Genomic DNA, 26750 nt, shown 5'->3' with positions numbered 1-26750 from the left:
AGCTACATAAGGTTATACGTTTGATAAGTGGAATTTTGAATTACTCTTAGATTCATAGCCGTCATATACAAGGATAGAATATCTTATTGCAAATTTATGAATAGTTATTGTATGAAATAGTCATTGACTTCTAGAAATAATCTTTTTAGAATTAAAATAACAAATTTTGCTTTGATCTCGTTATGATAGAATTTTACCATTGATAGTCACGTCATATGTTTAATGTCAACGAACGAACATTTATAATAAGAAACATCGTTTTAAAATCCTATTAAAAAAAACTGATAGTAAAATCCTACTTAGTAACAAAATAAAATAGTCATTCATCATAAGGAAAGTCCCGTAACTGAATTGTATAACATCTTGTTTCCGATTATGTAGCTCGTTACGTTCTATTGAAGGAATATAAAAAGTTAAGAGACTAGTGCATCGTTATGGTCTATTTTTACATTTCTCTGTGGTTAAAGAGCTCTTCAGTCTTATTAAGACTATGATGTTCGTAAATACCTCTTATTTGTAGAGGTTATAGTTAAGTCTTTTATAGCTCAAGAGCGCAGATTAATTATCTTTATTATAATAATCATCAATAGATTCCATACCTACGCTTTTGAATCTCATACCTTGTTTATTATTTTAAAAATAGTAAATTATATTCACTTTTTGTTTCAATGTCAACTTTTTGTTTGTATTATTTATAAATTATTATAATTATGAATATATTTTTGAAATGAAACGTGAAATATTGATGAGTAGCTTTGTGATGAATTTAAATTATGTATAATTCTTCAATATTAATTTGTGTCATATTCTCACAACATTAATGAGTTGTACAATCAGAATTTTGCCTTGTAAGTAATACATATACAAGTGAATCGTGAATGCAATTGAATTATAATTTGTACTGATTGGTCAAACGGGCGTAATTAGTCCTAATTAAAACTCATAATTGATGTAAGCCACATTTAGCTTGCTGGCTTACTATACACACGTTTTAGTTTATTATATGTATTTTAACTGAAGTTATAATAATATTGAGTGGAAAGTGATCGAGTTGGCACTGATTTATTACACGGTTATGAACACTCACCTCGCTAGAAGTCAGGTAACAAATTCTGGAGTCAGTGCTATCTATAGAGGCTTGCTGTACGATGCCATAACGTGAGGATTCCCGGTCACTTGTGTACTCTGAGCGCACGCTGTCTTGACGGTCGAACACACCACTGTAACCAAAACAAAATGGGTTTTTGCAACTTACTTCCGGGTCTGTTAATAAAGTTTCTACATGATGGTCATTATGTAAACATTTAGAAAGCTATTTCCAAATTATTTTTCCGCTAAGGACATCTTATACAGAATAAGGAAAATGTCTTAATATACTCCTAAGCTGCTTCGGAGTTCATGATACGTGATCACTATATAAGTGTTATGATCATGTTAAATACTTATTTAACTTTATTCAAAAATGTGTGTAATCCATTCGAGAAATTAAACTTATTTAAAATAATATTCTTATAAATACAGATGGGAAGTAGAAGTATAAATACTTCGTAGGAATGTTCCGACCCCAAGACTACTTAACGTTTCACCTAGATTTATATATTTTTGTGCAGAAAATCCAACTAAAAGATCGTTGTCTCTCACAAAAGAAAATTAATTATATTAACTATATTATACTCTTTTAAAAAAGCAAATCGTTTTAATCATCTTAATGAATATTTAATGTTTTAATGGAAAATCTCGATACATATTAATTATTCAGATGATTACCTGCTCGTTTCAATGCTTACTCTAATTCATTAAGCTGTGTTAAAGTTATAAATATAGATGGCAATTGACCATTGTTCGGCAAACCATTCATGAATATTTAATACACGTTGGGCTTTGGAATTTGAAACGTAAGCCGTGTCATTTACATAAATTTATTTCATCGCCAACAGAATACTTTTCTTAGATTTTTTTCAAATGGAACGCAAAAAAGTGAACACGCGTGAATTTGTGAAGCTTTCGTTTGTGAATTAAATGAACCGAGTACATTCAATGTTATGACCGTTATATTTAAACATATAATGCGTAAAAGATTATCGGATTCATAAAGGCATTTCTTCCGTAATATTGATATACACACTTATAAATGTTATCTACACAGTTTTTAATGAAATTATATACATGATTATATATGTCATTGATTTTAATAATGAATTCGATTTTAATATAAAAACTTCGAAAGGAATTGTAATGAAATTATTAAAATGAGAATTCGTAGGAAATATCTACAGAGATATATAAAAAAATATTTATTTTATCAAAAATAAATTGTTGGAGCGTCACATTGTTAATAAAATTATATTTCTGTTAATTACTTCGTGGTATTATTGGTGTATGTGAATACGATGAATATTAACAAAAATATAATAATTAATGTACAAATTTACGAATCGAGTTACAATAATTATTTTATGAAAAACGTTTTATAAGGTATTTAATTGAATCAATTCCACAAAGTATATACGATTAAACAATAATTTAAAAATAAATTAAAATTTTTTGTAATGAAGAATAACAATAATATTTATGTAGCGTATTACGAATTTCAATTGTAAATACACATACATTTGAAATGGAAATATTTTTTTTTATGAATTTTTAATTTTAATTATAAAAAAGATATAAACAATTTAATGATATTTAATGATTAAATTTTAACAGAGTTTTTGTGAACAAATTTGAAGGATTTTTTTTTGAAAACTTGATAAAACTTTATAGGTATAAGGAAAGGAAACGTTTAACTTTTTATTTGAATATAAAAAGGCTCTAAATTCTAAAGTTACCAATGGAATTGAATGGTTTTCGTTTAGGAACGTCAGCCTCAAACGAGAAACGATGTAGGGTACAACGATACTTGTTTAGTTTAAGGTATAATATTGATATTTCTAAAATATTTAAATTTCAGAATAAAAAAAAATTTAAAGGTTGATTTCTGCATCTGAAAATACTATTCAGATGTGTTTATTAGTAACTTTGCACTAACAATGATGAATTATTATGTACGTTAAATATATGTAATAAATTCAGATATATTAATACACTTTCGCAAGAAAACGTATTCTTTCATACTTTATTTCCAGTTTTACAGAAATTGAAAAGTTTAATAGAATAGAACAAGAAAAGAAAATGTTTTTAACTGGAACGGCTAACTATACTAAGAGTTGAGATGCATTGATACTATTGAAAAGATCTCTCAGAGAGTGTACTTGAAACTGAACAATAGGACGATACCTTACAAGTATTATAGAAATTTTAATCTTGTCGACAGGTAATATGGGCCTTACGTCGTAACTATACTGTATTAATAAATTTAATGTAATATTTATTTTCTTGACGGATATAGAAATTTAATTATTTATAAGAAATACAGCACAATGAATGATTTAATTTAAAAGCTCATACGCTTTTTAAATGTTGTTCGCTTTTTTATTTATCTGTCTCATAACATGTTTAGCCAGTTTGGTACCTAAATACAAATATCAAAAAAATGTTTTCTAGTACTTATAATACTATCTTATATTGTTTCTTGGAAAATCCCCATTTTTTTTTTTGGAACTAATTCTATATAATATATGTTATTAGATGTATAATCTATTATCTGGTTATCTCAGCTAGCTACCAGCCAGTATAAATAGTTAGATTGTTTGCGTTTTCATTCTTTCGAAAATGTAAATTTTTGTCTATGCTTTCATATTTAACGATAATCATTTGATTTATTAATAATATACCCCTTCACATTTTATGCCATTATCATCTTTCATGATTTATGACATCGTTTCTATGTATTTACTTTCAGATAACGTTTGAACCTTAATAATGCTTCATACAATGTAACCGATTGTTAATATGCATTGACGTCGGTGCATTTTTCAATATATTTAAATAGTACATCCTGAATGATCTGCTGATTTTTCTTTGATGAAAATGCAAATGTTTTATTTATATTTTGGTACTATTTCTCGTCACGTATAAAATTTCTATGAATTTTTTTTGTTGATTATTATTTGTGAGTTTTATAGATATTACATATTATTTACAAGTTGTAGGGCACTCGAAAGGTTGTCGTCTATCTGTCAAGTTAGCTAGATGCGGAAACAATATTTTACATAACCTACCGTTGTTCAAAGCTATCAGCTCGATTGCTTCTATAACCGGAGTCGTTAAGGCTGCCTTCATGTCGTAGACTTGGTAAGGAGTCCCAGGGTGAACGACGAGGGCCTGGTGGTGGAGCGCCTCGCCATCCATCAGAATGACGGTACCATGCCGACCGAGCTGACTCGCCGATGCAAGAAGCGCAACGAGACGCACTTACAAAACTGAAAAAAATAACAATCTTGAAAAAACTCCTGTTTTCCAAAGCTCAATTTAACCATTTATTTATTTATAACATCTATTAATATATTTATAAAAAAATATAATTTGACATTATAACCATGCTCATTGTTATAGCAACACCGAACTTTTAACCTAATTTCGATTTTCCGTCATTCCATCGTTCGATCCATAGCATTGGGAAAACAAAAACACGCGATGCTTTTTAGGTCACGTTGTATAACCATCCATGAAAAGATTTTAATTATATAGCACCAGTAAACCATTCTGAAGTCATTGTAAAAATGAATATAATGTTACCCGTTTGACTACACTGCGAGGTACCTATAATTAAACGTGTTCCAAATTATTGTTCATTTTTATCTGTATATTTTTTCTATGGGCTTTTAGAATTTATGTAATTCTGCACTTAATTTAAAAAAAACATCATCATGAAGGCAAATAATAAGAAGTTATTATTAATGTTACCTTTAGGTAAATCTTTAAAATACCTAAAGGTTTGCCTTAAACCAAAGGTTTCCCTTAAACCTTTAGGTATTTTAATACGTAGGACGTATTTTAATACGTCCTTACCCTAATTAATACCAAGCCTAAACTTGTATCATACAATTTAAGCCACATCTATGTCATGTGAATTATTACAGTCAGATTAAGTATATCGTACGGTTTGGTTTATGACTAATATTTGCTGACAAAACCACACTTCTGTCTATACACAAACAAACATTTCAATGGGATGACTACAGTTTATTATTGATTTTCACATTTTTTAATCAGGTAACTGAATTTTATATTACTCTAAGTTAAAAACAGTTAAAAGTTAAAAACAACTGCCATTGTCTCAGGATTGAAATCCAAACGCGATGTTTATACAGCACTCATTCAATATAGTGCCGCATTACAAAAGATTGGATGGTTTACAAGAGACGGTAAAGATAATGCGCTATTTGAATGCATTTGACAGAGCCGTTCTCATCCGAGGCGCTGTAAAACGATTTTACACATGTGAAACGTATGAGAAAATCCGAATGCAAGAATGAGTATCCTACAGATGTCCTGAAACGTTATAGAACTATAATTATGAATTTATTCTAGGTTTTTATTTTTTGGAGCACTAGGTCAAAGGTCACTAAGGTAAATTTATTTTCAAACAAACAGCTTATTTATTATATAAATTATAATTTTGTTCTCATACAATATTTACAGGAGCCTGGATCCGAAATCGCTTAAAGTGCCTAAAAAGACAATAACTAAATTACTTTGTTTAGCCTCTAGATTGAGTTAATGATATTTTAAATTTACGATTTTATTCAAATATTTCTTAATTCCTATGGTTACAGATAAACATTTGCATATATATGTATATAGACCGACAAGATTCTTGATAATAAATTAATTAATTTACTACTCAAAGTCATATTTAGTCTAGCCAACAGTGACAGCACTACCCCCTCATAAAAAATCGGTAAAGGTGCTTTAACAGTTGCGTTAGTTCAATATAAAAATATCACTATCCCCAAGTCCCCTCCTTTCTTTTCTATTCCAATTCAATTCTTTCCCTTTTAATTCCGAAGAGTCTCTAGAGTGAAATCGGAGTTACACTTGTAGTTATCCACGGGCAACAAAAGCCGCTTAATATCAGATGGACCGTTGACATCTAAAAGTAAAAAGAATTTTTCAGTATTTAATATTAAAGATAAAATGTTATATCTTTCGCTTCTCATTTAAATACTATACTGATTATATTAAATATTACCAACGTAATAAATACATGAAATTTATTTTTTGACAAAATCCTCAAACGTAGGTACGCAGTAATTACGAAAAGTTTAATTATGAACAACTTCGTATATAACTTTATTTACAAATAAGTTTATTTTAAAGAGATTTAAAATTAATATCACTAAAGGACATTCATTTATTTACGAATGTATTCACTTCGTATTAAATTATTATTTGAAACTAGTGTCAAAATTAATTTGAGAATTTTTTAACAACTTAAATTAAATGTTTCTTTATTAGAAATTTTCTTTTTTTTTTAAGAGAGAGTAAATATAATTTCCGAACTGGAGTTTATTCGATGGTTTCAAGAAACGATATGCGATAAAGCTAAATATAAAGAATTGTAAAAAAACAATCACAAAAAGTAAGAAGGTAAATCAATCCCTTTCCTCCTCTGGTAATCTAATTGAAAATGGACATTTCGACAATCCCCGAGAGTCGCTACAGCGTCAGTGTCAGGTTGAAACTCGCTTCGAATCTATTATGAGTTTAACAGACTTTGTATTGAACGAAATGTGCAGAAAAATTCAGCTTTACCTTTTACATGATTTAGCTAAAGCAGGTTATATTTACGATTAAAATTGAAATATACTGTTCCTGGCATTTCAATATTTTGTAGCTTTTACATTCAAATATAGAAAATGTACATAGTATTGTAGTATATTTAAATGTTTCATCTCGATATTTCATGTTAAGACTTAGTATGTATGCGTTGTTTGAAGACCGATCAATAAATACATATGCATAAGAGAATCGTTAATTTGATTTTAATAAAATATATTCAAAGCGTCACTTTCAATATAATAACTAAACGTGAGATTATTATATTTCGCTCACTATTCATCTCACAATGTCTGTCTTTATGTATCCGGTATTTTCTTAAGAAAGATTGGACCGATTTTAAAAGACTTTCTCCAGATAGTTGAGATAATTCCTCAATAGTAAGTGTGATATTGCGAAAGCCATATAAAATATATATTTTTAAGCCTGTCTATCTTTAACTTGGCAAATATATAATTAGAGAGCCATTCTTAAAATATATAACTCATCTCATAATTCAAACCACTTATACAAGCAAAAAGGTGGGCTAAAGTTGGTTTATGAAAATATAGTGCGAATAGACCACATATCATAAAGATTTAAAATGGAACGCACATTGCAATGATTACTATTCCTGCCCTCCGGCCTATCTAAACATGAGTATATCGAGGTAAATCGGCCAAGAATAGCCCCCAGCGCGAACTGTCCTATAAACGTAAGGTACATCTTATATAATAAAATTGGAAACATCGTGGTCCTTACTGATTCTCGTGGATTAAATAGCTTTTCGTAAAGATTTCCTTAAGACGTGTAATTAAATGCTAAAGCCGGTGGTCTCAGCAGGTCTATTTAATGAAAGATATTTCGCTGTTTTAATAATATTCTCTCTGATATGAATCTGTAGCGAACAAGGATTTTGCTAAAATGTCGAGATCTTTGTAAGTTTATTAAAAGACTGTGTTGCTTTTTCAATATTTACGTCGAAAAAAAATTATGACCTTAAGCCACTTCAAGTAGAGTACTTTATTGATTAAGTAGTTATAATCTGAAAATTAAAGTAAGGGTCAGAAAAAAGTATTAGTAAGAGTTATGTATCTACGTATATGATTATGTATATATATCAACATGAAGCTCTACATTTTTGTCTATTTTCTTACACAAATCTTTGAAATAAGGACATGTTTCATTTGGGGAAATATATTGAATTATAAAGCTCAGAAACAAACATATATATTCCAAATGTTTACTATCTAAATCCACCATCACAAGATGGCGGACTTAGATAGTAAACATTTTGATATACAAATATGCTGCCATGTTGGGTTAAGAATGACGTCACGCATTTAACCATGCATATTCATCCAGAACACGGAGACAAAATGTCAACGGTTGAAGTAATCTGTTCGAACTTAGTTGCAAGATTCATTTACATAGCGAGTTGAAATAAAAAGTTTTATGTTATTTATTTAAGAAAATAATTTATTTTTCTCAATTATGGTTCCCGCTACCTCTTTCTGTTTATAACAGTGGGTATCTTGAATTTAATTTAAAGTAGTCATTATATTAAAATGATCAACTATTTTATTACGGCATTCGTCTGTATCATTCTACAAATTTATATCATTTTTTGAGTTTTCTTGAACGTATATAGATTAAGAATATTTCAGATCTTAAAGTTTTATGAAGATTCATATAAATGACTATATAAGCACTGATGTTAATGAAATGAGCTGAGTATTAAAAGTATTATATATTAAATTTTAATATGTAATTTACTACAAGTAAAAATATTGATTGTAAAAATTTAATATATAAGAAACAAATTATTTATAAAGCAAAAATTTTATAGACGATTTATCTATTGTTTTATTCCTCCAATCATCTCAACAATCGAAACCATTGTGCAAATCTGTTTGAAAGCTTTCCTTATTTTAAATTTTCGGACAATGTCTTTCAATATTTCTTTCCTATGCTACGCACAACGGTCACCATTTTAAATGATATTACTAAAAGAAAGTCCTTTAACTTATTCTGTAAATAAATAATTCAATAATTGAAATTTAATTTCGTCATAATCATCATTATCAGTGGTAATTTATCCAATACTGGACATAAGCCTCTCTTAGCACGTCACCGAGTTACATCATTAGCTCTTCACCTCCAATCACTTCTCGCCACTTTAACGACGTTAGATTCCTAACTAGCTATGGGACGCCTTAAACTACGCTTACAAGTTTTAGATCTCTAAAATTATAATTACCAAATTCGTAAAAAATCTACACCTCTTCGTCATACATTTTAGTTAGATTTTATTAATAAACCTTTTAACAGAATCATTTCTATCATCACCTGATCGCTCTCAAGCATTTTGATAAAAATCATAAAATATTTCACTAAAAATTATATTTTAAATAATATCTTCAAAGTTTTTGAAACGTATTCGACGGGATCATATTTTTTGTTTCATAGTGACTATACTTTTTCCTGCTATAAATTTTCCTTGATAATGAGAGTATGTATAATACTGAAGTATATGAAATTTATGATTTCCAAATAAACATTTTATAATTATAACAAATTCTTAAAGGAATAATTAGATAGATAAATTTTCCGGAGAAGAAAGAAAACGTGTGGAACCTTGCACCTCGGGACCAATTTTAATTTTTTGATCAATAAAAAAGTCATATATTTTATACAGTGGCGTAGTTTGATTTTGTAATATATTTTACCTACATATCTCTTATATTCAATATTAGAAATTTTAGATTCGTTCATATTTTGTATAAAAAAGCTAGAAGTTCGAAGACATATTTCTTTTATGACTACTTCTTCACAATTAGTCAACAAACTGTAATTTAAAGAGTATATTAATATATATATATATATATATATATATATATATATATATAATTTATACAAACACCCAGTTTACAATTAAAATCTTATTATAAAAATAACAATACACAATTAAGAAAAGGGCTGGAATTGCTTTTCTATAGCTTTTCCAATACTGCTGCGTCTACACAAGGCAATTAATTAGGCATTTTATATATTTCAGTCACTCCAAAAATATATCTGAAAAACGATATTCATTTTACAGGTAATATTTTTATTATTAAAAATCAAAAATGTTGCATAAACCTAACAAGTTATGAATCGCAAACTTTAAAATCAACCTGTAATATAAATTTATTAAATAAAATAAGTTAATTTAAAACTTACCTAGATTGATGATCGCTCAGATAACCTTGATCACGATCTCGTATGCGATCCCTAAAAATTATCAAACTTAAGTTATATGTTTTTTTTAATAAATAATATTAAAAAGTTATCAATTATTCAAATAAAGAATGAAGAAATACATTTCATATACAAAACAATACTTAATAAGCATCTCCGGCTTGTAATATATATCTTAATATAAATAATGTACCTAGTATTATGGTCGCTAAGATATCCCCTTTCACGTTCCCGGTCCCGCTCTCTCTCCCTCATCAGCTCGTTACGATCACTAGAACAAAGCCACGTTTTAATCAAACCTAGATTAAAAAGAGCAATCAATTCAACGAAATATCCAATGTTGAGAAACAAGCACTTCTTTGTTTCTTGTTTCATAAGCCCTTGAATAGAATTTTCGAAATATCTTCCTAAGTGAAAGTTTCCTCCTCAAACTGTTAATTATACATTTGAGAGATTGTTATGGTGTTATTAATAAACAAATATCCACTTTATAGGAGTAACCTACAAGTGAAGTAATTAAATTATGCATAGTTGAGATTTTTTACGGAAGCTCTCTAAACATTATTATGTTTCATAAAATGCGAGAAGGCTATAACGTAATTCTATTACAAATTAAAAAGAAAACAATTTTTAAATACTTTTTCCACTTGGTGATATAAAACCGCATCTATTAAGTCATTAGTTATTTTTATTTAAGGTAAAAAAAATACAGATATTTATTTAAATGAAACTAGTGTTATTCGGATTTACTACGCGGATTTTATTATTTAAAAACTACTATATCCCGACGTTTTGGTTACTTTGCAGCAACCGTGATCACGGGCAGACGAGGTGTGAATGTCTGTCAGTTGGTCCTTGTTATTTATCATCTACCGCCATCGATTTCTTACGATGGTTACGCCATGTCCGTAACCACACCGCAGGACCTCAAGACACCGTGAGCGCATTCTGCCGGCATCCAGAGCGGTACGCCAGAAAATTAAGAAATCGATGGCGGTAGATGATAAATAACCAGGACCAACTGACAGACATTCACACCTCGTCTGCCCGTGATCACGGTTGCTGCAAAGTAACCGAAACGTCGGGATTATATAGTTTTTAAATAATAAAATCCGCGTAGTAAATCCGAATAACACTAGTTTCATTTAAATGAATACTCGCGAAAATCTTAGATCTCATTATACAGATATTTATCTATGGGCTAACAACAATTAATTAATAGTGAGTTATTATATAAAAAATGAGTTCGTTAAATAGTCAGAACTTTTTATCCGAAATCCTATAAAACAATAATATTTTAAATATTACATTAGCAATATTCACCTACATCAACTATTTACATAATTAAGGCAGCAGCTGCAATAATATTAATCTCCGCTTCAACTAATGTTCTAGATAAGCCCTCGAGAGACCCGGTGCATGAGACCGAGTAGAAATTCACTGAACCGAAAGACTGTCTTGTCGTCACCAAACTAATGTTATCTACAGTTTCATCTGATTAAGATGTGAGCAGACCAGATGCATTAGGGTAATTAGATTTAGTTTCCCTCATTAAACAATATTCAGCTCGATAGACAACTCTAAGCAGTAACAAAGATACAAAAAAATATTTTTCTGACTTCTTTCATCAGTGACACCCATAAAAAATATTGTTGACTTTTTCGTTTTTGAATAGTTACGTAAATATTATATATCAAATTTAATGAAAGTAAATTATTTAAGACAGGTTGACATCTATTTCTATCAAATCGAATATAGTTAATAGAGTTCCATAACAAAAAATCTAGTATTATATTCTCTTAAAAACTTTTATTCATATTTAATTATTTTATTTATTAATCTCTATTTTAGTTTGTTTACCTTATGATAAATGTGGAACCAAACACAGAAATATGAAATGTGTTCAAATTATAACTTATTTGATGTAACCTTTTTTAAACAATTATACTAATTGGATATTTTCATTGCAAAATAATGCAGAAAATTTACGTAAACACGAAAATCTACGTAAGAGTATTGTTTGAAGCTGACAAATGATGGTAATAACTTTCTCAGTTGAAAAAATATTAAATTAATGTTTTACCACTTTCTTATTGAGAAAACATTAAAATTGTTATGATTGGAATTCAGACGTGCACCAAAATTTATTACCACTGTATTTACCGGCATTTTAATTTAATAACATTTCTATTTTAGGCTTATTTTATATTATTAACCGTAAGATAATTTTATTTCATGAATTGCTTTAAAACCAAGAAGTTTTTACACCTAACATTGTTACGTTGTTGAGGGCACTACGTGGATACGCCTGAAGGCTAAGTGAGACACGGAACAATAAAGTTAATATCAAAAGAGACTGGAACAAAAATAAAACATAACCTACTCCCAAAGTCAAACTTCTTTCTTAAAGATTCCATTCTTTTTATTTCCAATGAATACTTTAAAATGAAATAGTAAAAAATATAATTGCTCTCTATAGTGAAACCAATGAAATATAACAGTTTATGTGAAGTTAATGATAGTAAAATATTTAATTTTACAAAGAAAAAAAGGAAAATGTTTTATCAATTTAAACATCTAAAAGTAAACAATAACTTCAGCTTTGCATTTTAAGAAAAAGGAACATATTACACACATCGTTACAAGTCATAATACTTTTAATAGTTTCATCTGAGATACTTATAATTATATTAATTTACCTGTAATAGCCATCGCGGTCAGAGCGTGCGCTGTGCTGTCTCTCAACACCGAGGCGATGTGGCAAGGGCAAAGTGGAGGAGCGGCTGCCACCGCCGGAACATTGAGATGCTGGTCCTTTATAATAAATAAGTTTTATTAAGAACTTTATTTAACAATACAAATTTTCTTTAGTATTCCAGTTAAAAATATTCTTTTCATTTTAAATACATTTAAAACGATCATCTGAAATATAAGTATTGTGTATGAAATGCAAAATTTTTAGTAACCAATGTTTAAATTATAAACTAAGACAAAAATAATGGTAAGAAACAAAAAAGAGAGAAGAATCGTCCTAAAAATAGGCAACAGCAGTAATAATTCATACAATCTGTCCACGCATAATTATTCATGTATTAACAAAGATAATATTTTGATCAAAATATGCTCCTATATTAATAATTATATTAACTATTTCAATTTTACGTATCTAATTTTAAATAGATTTTTAAGTTAATGCGAAAAGCCCCATTTTTTGCACTTTTTTTTTAGTTCCTTATCTATAAAGGTACAGCTGTCTAGTGATTCGTCCAATCAGTTTAATAAATTGATAGTAGTTTAATCCTTAACTATTATTTGTTTGTCACATTCTATAAAAGTAATAGCAATCTATTAAAATAATTTGATTATGAAACAAAAAACTAATTTTTGAAGTGAATATCATCATAGTATGTAGGATGGGACCTAGCTGTAGCGAAATATTTTAATATAAAATAATATTTACTTCTACGAGACGGATATGGACTGCGCTGATTTGAAGGCGGCATGCTGTCGTTGTATTCTGAATAAAAAGGATAAATATATAAATTAATATATAATAATAATAAAAACAAATATTCCGAGTCAGCAAATTTATAAACAGGTAATTATTTGATATACCTTCAAAGGTTTAAATTGATACAAAACAGACAAGCCTTGATTGTACAAAAAGTTCCACATTATTAATTTTTAAATAATAATAATCAATAAGATGTGATACATTTACACATACTTCTTCTAATAAAGTGTATTTTAAAATCTATTAATTCAACAGTGTTATATTTTTTCTTTTTTTACAAATGCTAATAAAATAATTTAGTTTAATGACGAATAAACTTTGCGCCGACGATCTCAAAAATATGTTTATATTAGATTATAGTAAAAGATTTTTTTAAATATTATTTAACTAACCTAAGTCTTCCATACTCTGACTCAACAGGGCCTCAAATGTATGCAGGCTGTAACTCTCAGCGTCCATGCCCTTAGCGAGAGTATTCCGGAGATGCATTTCATATTCTAACAGCAAACGAGATGTAGGGGAGCCTGGGGCTGGTGTCGCACTAGACTGAGATGCCTGCCGAGACAGGCAGGGTTTCTGCTGCAAATAAAACTTATTTAAAACATAGGTTTGCCGAAATAAAATGCAAGTAAAAACCATTCAAATTAAGTCAGCCTGATTAACTTATTTCTCCAACGTCACGCTTTCATAAAGATAGCATGTTAATGAAAGCTATAATCAAAAGCAGATGATACAAAACGGAAAAATATTTTTTATAGGTTATAATCGGTTCTGAATAAAAACGGGTCTACTCAATTCAAACAAATATGGTGAAGAGAACCGAAGGCTTAAAAAACATTGTTCACTACTCAGAACCACAAGGATTATAAACAAAATGAAAATATCAACACGAAATGTACCTTGTGCTCATTAATATTTGATAGAACTTTATTCCTCATATCTGATTCCTTCATCAAAACTCTATTTATGAATGTTAAACAGTTAATTCATATATAATCTTTTATAATTCAAAAAAAAAATATGAAAATAACGTTATAAATTAACAAATTAAGGTATACTAAAAACAATGTAATTGGAAAAACCCTATTTTATTATAGCCCGTTAATACGTAACCCTAGGTTCATGGGAATGTAGAAATCTAAGAAACGCACTCTGTAATATATAAGTGGCGTATTTGTTTTAGCATAGTCTACCTGGATATGCTATCTGATGATGAGCAAGTTGTAAGTTACCAATCAAAATATTATATTCAGTTCAACCCTAAAAACTTTTAACATTGTTGAACCTTCTGACATTAGTATAGTTATTCTTGAAGATTTAAAAGAAAGTGACTATAACATCGGGCAATTATTTGGAAAATTTAGGGTATAGATATATTAAACAAGGTAAACTGCTATGGCAGTTTTTTTTTTCCAACAATGCAGAGTTTGAAAAGATTGTTTACTATACAGGTAGTATGTGATGGCCAGGATTTTTTAAAAATTTATCATAAAAATCCACTTGTTTCACTTCAATCTTTTCTAAACTCGACGCGAAACTTCTATTACATTTATCTGTTTATTTTGTTTACTTATTTACATTTTTTGTTTTTCTTATTATTCAAAAGCTAAAAGACATGTCATAATAATTTAATATTGAAATAAAACGATGTATAAGGGCTTACTTTTAAAACCCATGTTTCAACTGTGTCACAATTATAGAAAGACAATTTTCAGAATATTTGTCTCTAGCAATACTTATGTATTTGAATATTTCACTTACACCGTGATGATGCTGCCTCTGATGCATTGCTTGTTCCCGGTCGCGGCGACAGGGTTCCTGATCAGAGTTGCCGTTGGATGATGATGGAGTCGTGGCATAGCACTGATTATCGAACATCACATTATCAGACGGAGGGGACAAATCCCTTTCACCACCTCCTAGCTCCAAATATAAGCCACGACCGGGGTAGCCACTTGGTGCTGCACCCACACCAACGCCACGGCTGTTAAAATAATACGTAAGTTAATAAATTATTGACTATTTTCTAGCAAAACAAATGACATCTACACCAAGTTAAAGAACTTTAACTTTTTCCTATATATATATATATATATACATATAATTTTTGATTAAATCTCCATAGAACTTTTATATTTTTTCGTTTATTACAAATGTAGAGCGAAGCATTAAGTTTCAGTGTTTTCTCAACCCCTATGTATTTGATAAAATTAGCTTAATTTACTATTAAAAAAAAATGTGAGTTAAAATATATATATAATACATATATTGGCAACGAAAAGTTATACAACAATAAATTTTTTAACTCTTGCAATTACTTAATTGCAATTAATTACTTACTTGGTTGATGAGTATCTTTGAGATCCCTGTCTGCTGTTATTGTTGACGATATGGGCGTAATGTCCATGACCATGTGGTTGGTGGCGATGTCCGTGGGGTCCGCAGGTCGGTGGGCAGGCACCGCCGTACCGCCGGCGCCCCATTTCAGGTGACGTTACTGGGCTCTCAGTAGATGGCATCGGCTTGAGCATACGCTTGAGTGTGCTCGAGTCTAAATGTGATTAAACTTATTTAGTAAATACAAATTTCTGTGAATAGGACAGAAAAAGTAGTATAAACATATAAATCTACGAAAGAATTTTTTATTTAGATATTATTCATATTCTTATATATTCTTTTTATTATATTCTATATAAAAGCTCGAACTGCGGTAAATCCTAAGACTTTCCATTAAAACCTAAGATTTACCAATTCATAATGGTAAATGGCAAAAAGGTATTTATTTAGACTAGATTAGGTAAGGCTAGGTTAATTAGAGTGAATAATTGAGAATAACTCATTATTTTATTCCTTTAACCAACATCTACCAGCTGACAGCAGTAAAACTTAGGATATACTGAAGTTGAATGAACAAAAACCTGAAAAATACTCTCATCTCATCAATCAAAATCTCATATCGGTAAGTTCTTAGATTAACATTGAAATCTTAAGATTTACCGTAGATCTTAAGATTTCAATATATAACTATAGTTTGCTCACCCATATTCATATCTTCTGTGCTTTTTGACTTTGTACGTCGTGACCCAGATGTGTTGTTATTGATTACGTTGTGGTTGTGCATAGAGTGTCTGTCAGATTCACGAGACTGAAAATAACAATTAACATTATTTAATTTGCAAAATTTAATATAGAGTTATGGTTACAAATTCTAATGGCTCAGTATTAAGACAAATCTATACTTACAAAATTTAAAAAGGATTCAAAAATAAGACAATATGTGCATACGTATTTTCGTAAACGTAAACAGATTGTTTTAGAAAGAGGCGATTAATATAATGGAATTTTGTTAAAATTTGGTAAAATGTTGCCCAATGTTATACTTTACGAGAAATTAGTGTTAAATTTCTTTTAAATTGTAAGATATTTCATCTTTAATTTAGATATTTAATATTGTTGGGGCTATATTGAATAGAAACTATTTTGTTTTTATAAGTAGACAGAAACAATCTTATTAAGAAACAAAACTGAAAAAAATCCTACAGATTCGTTTCCATCTCCGTAGTCCACACTTTTAGGCATGTGCTGCAGGTGGTCCTTTGATCGAGTGGATGTTGAGGAAGATTTGGAGGTAAGCGTTCCGCCAGCCTGTACCCCTTCAGACTTCAGGTCTTGAGCATGTTGAACTGTAGTGCCCGTAGAGGTTTGTGATTCCTCGCTGGTCTGTAATTAATATTCATATATTTTGACGCTGTTAACTTGTAATACAATGGAACCGATAATATAATTATATTGCTAGGTTTTTATATTTCATATAGAGACTTTACTATTTTGGAATACAAGAGATTTAATTTTTTCCACAAAGATATTGTATATTTAAAGTATGGAAAAACGAAAAGAGAATTATTTATTTTAAAAGTAAAACATTCGCTTCTATTTTATTAATTACCTTTTATTCATTTATTTTTAAAATATTAATAAAAAAAAGTATTTCATTGAGAAGCCCTGTCTTCTAGTCGTCAGAACATATTTGATTATTAATTTATAAAATATTACTGAATACTTACACTAGTGCCATGTGTTCCTACCGATGCTGTCACTGTTTTCGGAGCCGTTGAGGTGTTTGTAGTCATGGTGGAGGTCTCCTGAGATTTTGGAGGACGCGATGGAGCTTGACTCTCACTCTGGCGGGTTGCAGCTGATAACATACATATTGAATTAGAATTAAGTAATTTGATATAACATATAAATAAATTTAAAGAAATATTTACATGTTCATGAATTTCAACAAAAATACAAATTAAAAGAAAAATGAAATTTTTCTTCACATTTAATTTTATTCCCTCAAAAACAACATTTTATTTCGTTATTATCGTATTAATCGTATCGTAAAATTTTAGATAACAAAATAAAAATTATATTATACGTTTAGGTGGCGCCTGGTTTTGCGGCTGTGTATTGGTGACATTGTCGTAAAGCGATGTGGAAGATGTTGCAGCGGCGACTTTGTCGGAGCGACCTGCACCAGCGGCTGCGTCCGTCTCAATAGCACGAGTAGCTGTTCGCGGCAAAGTTGACGAGCCTATATAAACACCACTTGGTAATCGCTACTTGATAACCAATTTAAGTAAAATTTTCATATCTTTTTTCAAGCAGGATCAGCCAAGATGAAATAATTTTAGGTATGACACAAAAGTTGAAACGGGACTGCGAATTATTATGATATCACAATTACTTAATTTGTTGTTTAATACTCATTAAAAAAACTCCTGAGGCAGAGCTTTGAGCTTATTGTATGTATATAGAATGGGATGATGCAATATATCGGTTTATAGGATTATGAGCTTAAAATGGCTGTATGAATTTATGCAATGTTTAAGATCATTGCAGTAGAATAAATAATCAAAATAGTCATAATGAAATAATGTATCTACTCGTAATGATCTGATTTATTTCCACCTATTTACAGGCGACTTTCCGCTCAGACTAAAGCCACAAAGTAAAGAATTACAATTTACTAAAACGATGCCAATGTGAAAATAAAAACTTGGCTAGAACCCTGATATCAGATTTCAAAATTATGAATAAAAAGTGTATGTTATGATAATAGAATTATATGAAACAGATTAGGACAACTTACGATAGCGAGGGTCTTGAGCTCGTAGCCTGGAATATTGTTCTTGAGTCATGCAAGTGCATTGTGGTTCGCGGCCATATGTCAGACTGCTTTATAAAATGAAAAAATTAATGAGCTGTTTATAACATTACAAATACATTAAGAAAATGTTGGATAACAAACCTCTTAACCAATGAACACTGTATCAAAAGAGTCAATATTTTTAGTGTGTGATTTTTAATTTTAATGGATTCTAATGCCCATACTTTAAGAAACACTAATTACGAATAAAAAATATAAAATATATGCAATCTAAAATAATTCTATCACCCTGCGGTAATTCAACACATCTCGCAATAAGTTATAATAACTATGATTGTTAACCATAAATATGATGATCGAAATGTCTTCCACGTGAGATTAATACAATATCTATTCCTTGTGTGTCCCTTAATGAGTTTAAAAAGGACCATACCTCGATCGGTTAGGGCTGGCTGGTGTAGATACTGGTTTCCTCTTAGTTTTCATCTTCTGCTTGCTGCCCGGTGGCTCGAGTTTCAGGCTGTAGCTCGAAGATGCCTTACGTGAGAATTTGAATGATGGTGACTAAAATCATAAAATGGCAGAGTGATGTTAATGGTATTTCTAGCTTTGTGTGTCATTGCATTTGCCTTTTTCTTTTCCGACGTCATTTCGTTTTGCTTTTATATGTACGTTTTAATGAGTCAATTGGAACTAATGCAGTGAAGTGAATAACTTATACGATAATTTTGTGTGCTCGTGAGTAATACATAACAACTGCTAATAAGTTACTTTACTAAGGAAAGTGAAGTATTCTTTAAAACAATGAATAGTTCTCAACTTCATAAAGCTTGATCCCATTATTGAAAGCTGTAGATACGTCTTTAGAAAGTAGATTTTATGATTATTAATTTAATTGAAAGAAATTCTAAGCTGTTATTAAATAGATCTCTCTAGCTTGTTAAACAGTATTTAGTATAGTAAACAGAAATTTAGTAGAGATCTATTATACTATATTTCGACCTAACTATTCAACATATAACTGTATTTATCAACAATTTATTTACACTTTCACAAAATTTAAGAATTGTAAGTTGACGTAGCTACAAAAATTTTATACCAAGAACACATCCTAGCAAAACAATAACGAGTATGCTAAGTATGGCAAATGAAAAACGTAGCTGTAATGCTTTGTTATACAACTTACGCAGCATTCCCTAAATTGTTTTGCATCGATGGGCGAAGTGAAGTTGAGGCCCCAGGTGTCGTTAGTCATAGGATCCTTCCAGTACACGAAGCATTCGGAGGCCTGACCGATACGAGTGCCTGAAATAATATTTCCTTATTAATTTATTTGTGTATAATTATAACTAAGAGTGCACGTTTAAATAAAACTATGATTTTCAAATAAAACCATGATCACTTTTACTGAAATGTAACCGAGACTTCCGAGTAAAATTTTAAAATTATAAAATAAAATATGTGTATTAAATTTACTAGTAGTAGAAATGGTATGACTGACAATGTGATCTTTAAAAGAAATTAATTTTCTATAACAATAAGCTAATAAAAATAAATATTGTTATTTTTAAAGATTAAAAATAATAATTCAAAAACCAAAAACGTATTCGTCTATCAATCTCATATATTTGAATACTAATTCTGTGTTATTTGGCATCAAATATCCCGTTTCAGAACATTTGACATTCTAAAGGGAATATTTGATTCAATATTCAGCACCTCATATACGGATTTCGGTCAATTATCCGTGTTCCATCTAGTGTAAATTTAAAACTAGGTTACAGCGGCGGCCATTGCTAGTTTCAGATTCGCTCGTAAAAAACGCTACTATTATGTTGAGCAAAACATTTGGAGCCACGGTTCAATTATCAAAATATACATTATTAAATGTGCTTAATTTTAATAATATTACAAGTCCATACAACGGTTGCAGAAATTACGATAACTGGATATTTAAAACGAAATAAGGATATAAAATAGTAATATGTGTTGTGTGTAAATAATTATCTTTAATATTCATGTTTAATGGTACGTACGTACGACTTAGTATTAAAAAATCTGATAAAAAAAAACAGGGAATTTATATATTAAGATTTTAAATGGGAATTTATATATATATATATGTTGCATTATTAATACTCAGTCAATTAACAAAGAATCTTGAAACTAGTACTCAATTTAATTATTTTATGCTCATTACATTCGTTATGATTTATCCTATATAACACTTATATGCCATAAAAATATAAAAGCATATAGAAAAAGTTTAGGTCTTCTTGATTATTTATAATTCTATATTAAATTATTCACAAATACGAGTATTTTATTATCCAAGATAACTTTACGTTAAACAAAATATTTTCGTAAAATTAGAAAAGTGAACGATTGCAAGTTATCGTTTCATTAAGATGATTTCAATATTTCAAACATTTATTATAATCTATTGTCATTTTTTTATTATCATCATGACTATATGAATAGTCGTAGTCTTTACGTAAACAGAAAATTATCAAACATAAACATACCAGGCTGGAGTAGTCTGACGTCTAAAATTTTGTCGACCTGTGAGTTATACGCGGTGATGTGGAACACACATTCCGGTGAGTCCTGGATGCAGGTGATGTTGACTGGCACCAGGTCCTCGGATACTTGCTGCCATTTGACTGTACCAGCTCCACTGGCTGACACGTGGAATACCTCCGCCCACAGCCTGGAGAGGTAATGCATATCAATCAAATGAGCAGGGCTTAGTTTTATCAAAAAAAAAAATTGTAAAATAAATTGCAAGAATATATAAACTGAAGTTATTCACATATTTTGCACAAAATATTTTTATACAACAAGGAAAGTTTGCGTATCAAATACTTCATGATTCAATTATTTTGTGTTTGTATATGACCCAGTTGTATCCTCCAGATCGTGTCACATTGTAGCATAATATGGACAATCGTATGCATATTTTAGCAGGCATGCATAGGGTGGAATCGTAAAAATAAACCGGTTATACTTAATGTTGATATACGAACAGCATAAAATCACAATGTTATATGTACACGAAATGTTTATGTTATATAAAAGAGATAGGAATTTTAACTATTGTTTTAGTATTTTTTAATAAAACCTAAGAATTTTTGGACCTTATACTTTTTATTTAACTTATTTTAAAGGTATATCTTATGGGAAAATAATTAATAACGGCCTCGTTAATTCGTGATAGGTAAAGTAGATTTCGATATGATGTCATTTATAACAAATACTTAACACCATTTAACCAATTTTTTACAAATATCTTTTTTGTTGTTAAATTTATTTATATAGAATTTGAAATAATTCATTTACAGAGCTTTTACTGTTTTCATTTTTTTCATTCCATATTAGAATTGAGCAGAAAATACTACGGAATCACATTTAACTTACTAATAAAAAAAATATGGATTAAGAAAGCAAATTGCTGTATGATACAAATAAATAGCTTTGATATTTTTTTTAAATAATTAAAGTAATCTCTTTGGATGGTAATCATTTCTTACTGTCTTAGAGCTATTACATCTAACTACTACAAGGAATTGACCCACAATAGCATAAATGTCAACTTCAGTGCCATAATTCAAGAGTTCTGTTGCTCTGAAATAAACAAATATTTTGTAATTCTCATAAAATTTAAAAATATTACGAAATTCTCATGAAATTAACAAATATTAGATATGTAATCTCTATGCTATGATCTATTCCAATAAAAATAAGATTCAATTTAATCGTATAAGATTATTTAGGATGCTAAATTTTACATATCTTTTCCTAAACCATGTAAAATTACTAATAGAGTTTTATGATAATTAAATATCTGAACACAGACAATCTTTCTTTAGATTATAAAAGAAATTTAATAAGTTTATAAATACTAATTAAAATATTTTGAGCCTAGGTAGATAAAAAATATATAGTGATGTAGTCAAATCGCAACAGTGTGAAAATATAGAGTGCACTGTAGCTTAAGTGGCAGAGGCTGGAAGGCAATAACTCGAAAAGGGTAAAATTGAAATTCTGTTGTTGTTAATGAATTTAAAATTTTAATTGTACTTTTGTCTCTTTAAATTGTATTACTTGTATACAGCTCCTAATTACTAAAATGTTAAACCGAATACAGACATTTGACAAAAGTCCAGTCTATAATACACTATAACCAGATTTTTGGAAACTATCACATGTACATAGCTTCTTAAAAAAACTCTCACATATAATACCTTTTCTCTTAGTAAAGAAGTGAAAATAATAAAAATATAATATTCACGAACATTTATATCACATGACACCCTAAACTAACGATAATGATAATAGGCAATACGTTTAAATATTTTTTATCACCCGAAACACCTATTGCAAAATTAACATGGTTGTTTTAATAAACAAGTACCTTAATAGATGTCCATCACGTCGTCGGGAGTTCTGCCACGGGCTATCTTCATAGCGGTACGCCTTGCGGAGGATGGGCGCGCACGAGCAAGACGATAGTTTGTTGCCCATCGTGCGCTGTCCGCACTCGGCACACGTTACTACGCTGCCTGTAAGGAACGTAATCAGTAAATAATATACTGTTATAAAGTACTCAATAGTCACTCGCATACTCAAAACTTAGAAAAAGGTGGTCATGACGATTAGTTTGTTATGACTAACAGTAAAAAAAAACGTTAAAGAAGATATCTGTTTAGAATAAAAAGACAATTTCATCGCATATAGGGCTATATCAAGTAAGACAAAGTATTATATTTACGTATGGAATTTACTACTAATTTTGAAAATTTCCAGCAACAGTTTATTATTATACAGTATTACAATTATACCGATGGATATTTAATGTGACAATGAATAAATAGGTGTAAAAAAAATATCATTTTCCAAATGCCACCCATATTTCGTATTGTTTTGTTTTTGATTAAACAATTTTATGTCAAATTTAATATAAAATCTAGTGCTAAAAAGTTTATTAACAAGTATGTACTCTAAGTAAGTCGTAAGTCTTTATAAATAAAGAATCATATATAAATACTATGGAAGAATATTTAGTCGACTCATGCTAAAATACACTTGCAAAGGTCAAAAAGTTCACGAAATTTCCTCACAATTCAGAAATTATAACATAAAACGTCAAAGTCGTTTGTGCGTTGGTTTTTTTTTGCATAAAAATAAAATATCTTCCAATAAAGTCTTTGCTGGAAAGAATCTACTTATCGATGTTAAGAGCCACTTTCATTTGATATTTCTGATAAATAAATAAAGGTTGTTAAAATTCACCTCCATAATCATAAATTTTCTATCATCCTGATAGTATTTGAAGAATATATAATTGTACGTACCCGTGGTCCCGTGATGTCACCAGGTGCCATCGGAGCGCGACAGAGAGTGCCCACGATTGAGACTCTGAGAGCGTTGAGTACCGTGTCTATAGTGATGTTTCACAACTCCATGCTGTAACCATACACTCTATGAATTTGAACGAATTGATATAAATAGAGGACCAGAGTGATAGGTGTTATGTGATTTCATGCAACATTCAAGTTTAAATCAACAGAAGTTATTCATACTTTTAACTTTAAGTAATTAACGATTAAGTTTCACGTTATTTATTTTTATTAGATCTACTTAATATAAAAAAAAACATGCGAAAGAAAATCGCCATCAACAAGTACGTCATAAATTCTTCAAAAATCACCAAATAAATTACCTTGGTTGAGGTTGATGACGACTTTGGTTTTATACTTTAAAATAATATATGATTAAATGGTAAATGAAGTGAGCATGCATGAAACACACACAGAAAACACCGCTATCCAGACGTAACCTTCTCATACAGCCTGCACTTTTACAAATGGTGAGATCAACTTGAGTTTAGAAAAACATCTGACTATTAGTCATATTCGATTAACACCTATTTTAGCAACCTGTCGTCTCCAAGTAGCCTTAAACATAAGTCAATTTACATTTCAATCCATAAAAACCTTTCAAAGTGATTGCGTTATTTTAAATACACTTTTCAAACATTTGTTGAATTTAATAATCAAATTGTTTACTTTATTTATATCACAGTCTAGTCGATCATTCATAAATATTAATGATATAAGACCTGTTTGCGATAATATTATTGAAGAATAATTTATTTCAATAATATTACATCTTCGGTGTTTTAAGTTCGGAAGCCGTATAAGGTTAACTGTGTGACCTTTGCCGGCTGGTATCAAGCACTTACTAGATAGCCTCTTATCCATTGACCACACGATATACAGTAAAGACTATCGAAATTTTACCAGCGTCGTTCTATATTTAAATGATTCGATGATAATCTAGCACTAAACTCTATTACACGCTAAATATTCATTCTCATTCAACTCTATTAATATAAACAACTATGAAATAGATCTTCGGGATATTGATTTTTCTGTGGGTCGTGCTATCAAATAGCAATTAAAATTCAAGAGCCGCATTTCGATCTCGCCGGTGGACCTTCAATCATACTAGATCAGTCTAAGTATCTAATGTGGGGCAACCTACTTCCATGGTCTAAAAGTGTCCGAATATTTTGGTAATAATGATAATTTAATAGATCTTTTTTAGACACGTATATATATCCAAAATCTATACAAACTTCTAACATAAATTTACATTAAATTGCTATTCCTGAAGACTTCTTTCTAATCAAATTTATTTGAATGGTTAATCAAATATGAAAAAATATTATATTTAATAAAAGAACTTATTCGCCACCGTAAGCACGCTTTCTGTCTTTTAATAAGGTTGAGCCGGTATATAAAAATACAAGTTAGGCTTAAACTTTAATGAAATATTTTATATTTACCTTCATCTCATATTTTTGGCTAATGAAAAAATACATAACAAAAATATTTTTATAAACACAAACTCTGTTTTAATTTTCTTAATCTTATATCACAACACATTAATTAAGTTATTATGTTTGCATTAAGATATCAATTTTAGTCAATGTGTGTACATGCAAAGGGTTGCATTGCTTTACTGTGCATAAAAATTTTGGTTTATTATTCAAGTAATGTCACTTGTTTATTCTTAAAGGCCCACAATGCAAAATACACGAGGACGTAGGGGATACAAACACTCCATGTGCAAATTAATTGAAAGGTATTACGAACCTCAAAATTGTTCCAATTTTGCGCAGAAAATTTAGCAGCCTCCACGCTTTCTTTAGCACCCATACTTATTTAGTCGTGATATCACTCGAATGAACTATGAGAAATCAGTATCGATGCTTATGCTCGGTTCGTGACGCAGTGACAATGTGCGCTACAAAAGTGCTCACTGTAAAGAGTCGATTTGAATAAGCATTAAATACCTCTAAAGTCGCTTGTTGAGAAAGTAAAAAATTCACAACGACGAATAGTATATGAGGGGTGCATGCAGCGAGCAAGCGCACGGGCGCCGTTCGGCGGTGCGGGTGCAGGCACGGCGTGTAAACACCGCCAGCTGGAGCTACCAGCCGACTAGCCGACCACCTTGTACTGCACGCGCCTACCTTACAATCGACCGCACCGCCGCACCGCACCGCCGCACTGCCACCTACCACTCAACTACTAGCCGCCACCTGACCTAGCTTTACACGAAACTCGATACACTGGAATGAGCACAATTTAATTGACGATGGCTCAGAGATTCAGAACGGGGACACCGGCGGCTTCTAAAAACTTGAGAGCGGACTGGGTCGCGAGCGTGCGTGGCGGCACTGTCGCGCACGTTCGCCGGCCGCCGCGCACCGTCCGCCCGCCGAAAGCCGAGACGCAGCGACGCCCAAACCTAGAGAACTAACGGCCAGCGCCCACAATCACCAAATAAAAATTAAACAATTACTACAGTCGGTCTATCGATGACTGTTGTCATTTAACTCTCCCTCATTTTTCAAAGATAACTTAAGTTATTATCATTTATAGCACGACATACAAATAATGTTTATAATGTGTATTGAGATTAAGAAGATCATCAATGGGCGTTCAGAGCGGTGAGGTGGGGGGAGGCATGCGCGCGCATTCTGCCCGAGACATTCGATTTTGGTCCATGACTGTTGGAAGCTTACTGTGGCCTACCGAGTAATTTAATAGTTCATTCTAGACTATGACACGG

The 26750-nt window shown here is 30.3% G+C and overlaps 1 protein-coding gene across 16 annotated transcripts in view; it reads right to left on the bottom strand.

The window, feature by feature from the left end:
- Positions 1-26410, bottom strand: part of LOC116765521 (protein still life, isoform SIF type 1) — a 76023-nt gene extending 49613 nt beyond the window's left edge. For 3 of the 16 annotated variants that reach the window (XM_061521850.1, XM_061521844.1, XM_061521851.1), the window contains exons 1-20: positions 25769-26410; positions 23963-24074; positions 23023-23170; positions 21134-21318; positions 19795-19913; positions 19042-19172; positions 18591-18676; positions 17877-18032; positions 17518-17648; positions 16994-17173; positions 16493-16598; positions 15794-16004; positions 15215-15437; positions 13846-14032; positions 13400-13456; positions 12639-12753; positions 10133-10210; positions 9922-9972; positions 4161-4361; positions 1088-1220 (exon numbers count right to left, since the gene is read on the bottom strand). In XM_061521850.1, the coding sequence (XP_061377834.1) occupies positions 1088-1220; positions 4161-4361; positions 9922-9972; positions 10133-10210; positions 12639-12753; positions 13400-13456; positions 13846-14032; positions 15215-15437; positions 15794-16004; positions 16493-16598; positions 16994-17173; positions 17518-17648; positions 17877-18032; positions 18591-18676; positions 19042-19172; positions 19795-19913; positions 21134-21318; positions 23023-23132 (2460 nt within the window). In that variant the 5' untranslated portion in view covers positions 23133-23170; positions 23963-24074; positions 25769-26410. The remainder of the gene's footprint in view (positions 1-1087; positions 1221-4160; positions 4362-9921; positions 9973-10132; positions 10211-12638; positions 12754-13399; positions 13457-13845; positions 14033-15214; positions 15438-15793; positions 16005-16492; positions 16599-16993; positions 17174-17517; positions 17649-17876; positions 18033-18590; positions 18677-19041; positions 19173-19794; positions 19914-21133; positions 21319-23022; positions 23171-23962; positions 24075-25768) is intronic. The other 13 variants (XM_061521842.1, XM_061521856.1, XM_061521852.1 and 10 more) reach the window with 11 other exon arrangements.
- Between the last annotated feature and the right edge of the window lie 340 nt (positions 26411-26750).

This window comes from Danaus plexippus, chromosome 11, assembly GCF_018135715.1.
Source record: "Danaus plexippus chromosome 11, MEX_DaPlex, whole genome shotgun sequence".
Taxonomy (NCBI): Eukaryota; Metazoa; Arthropoda; class Insecta; order Lepidoptera; family Nymphalidae; genus Danaus; species Danaus plexippus.
The sequence above is the reverse complement of the archived record's forward strand: the minus strand, read 5'-3'. Positions and strand labels throughout refer to the sequence as shown.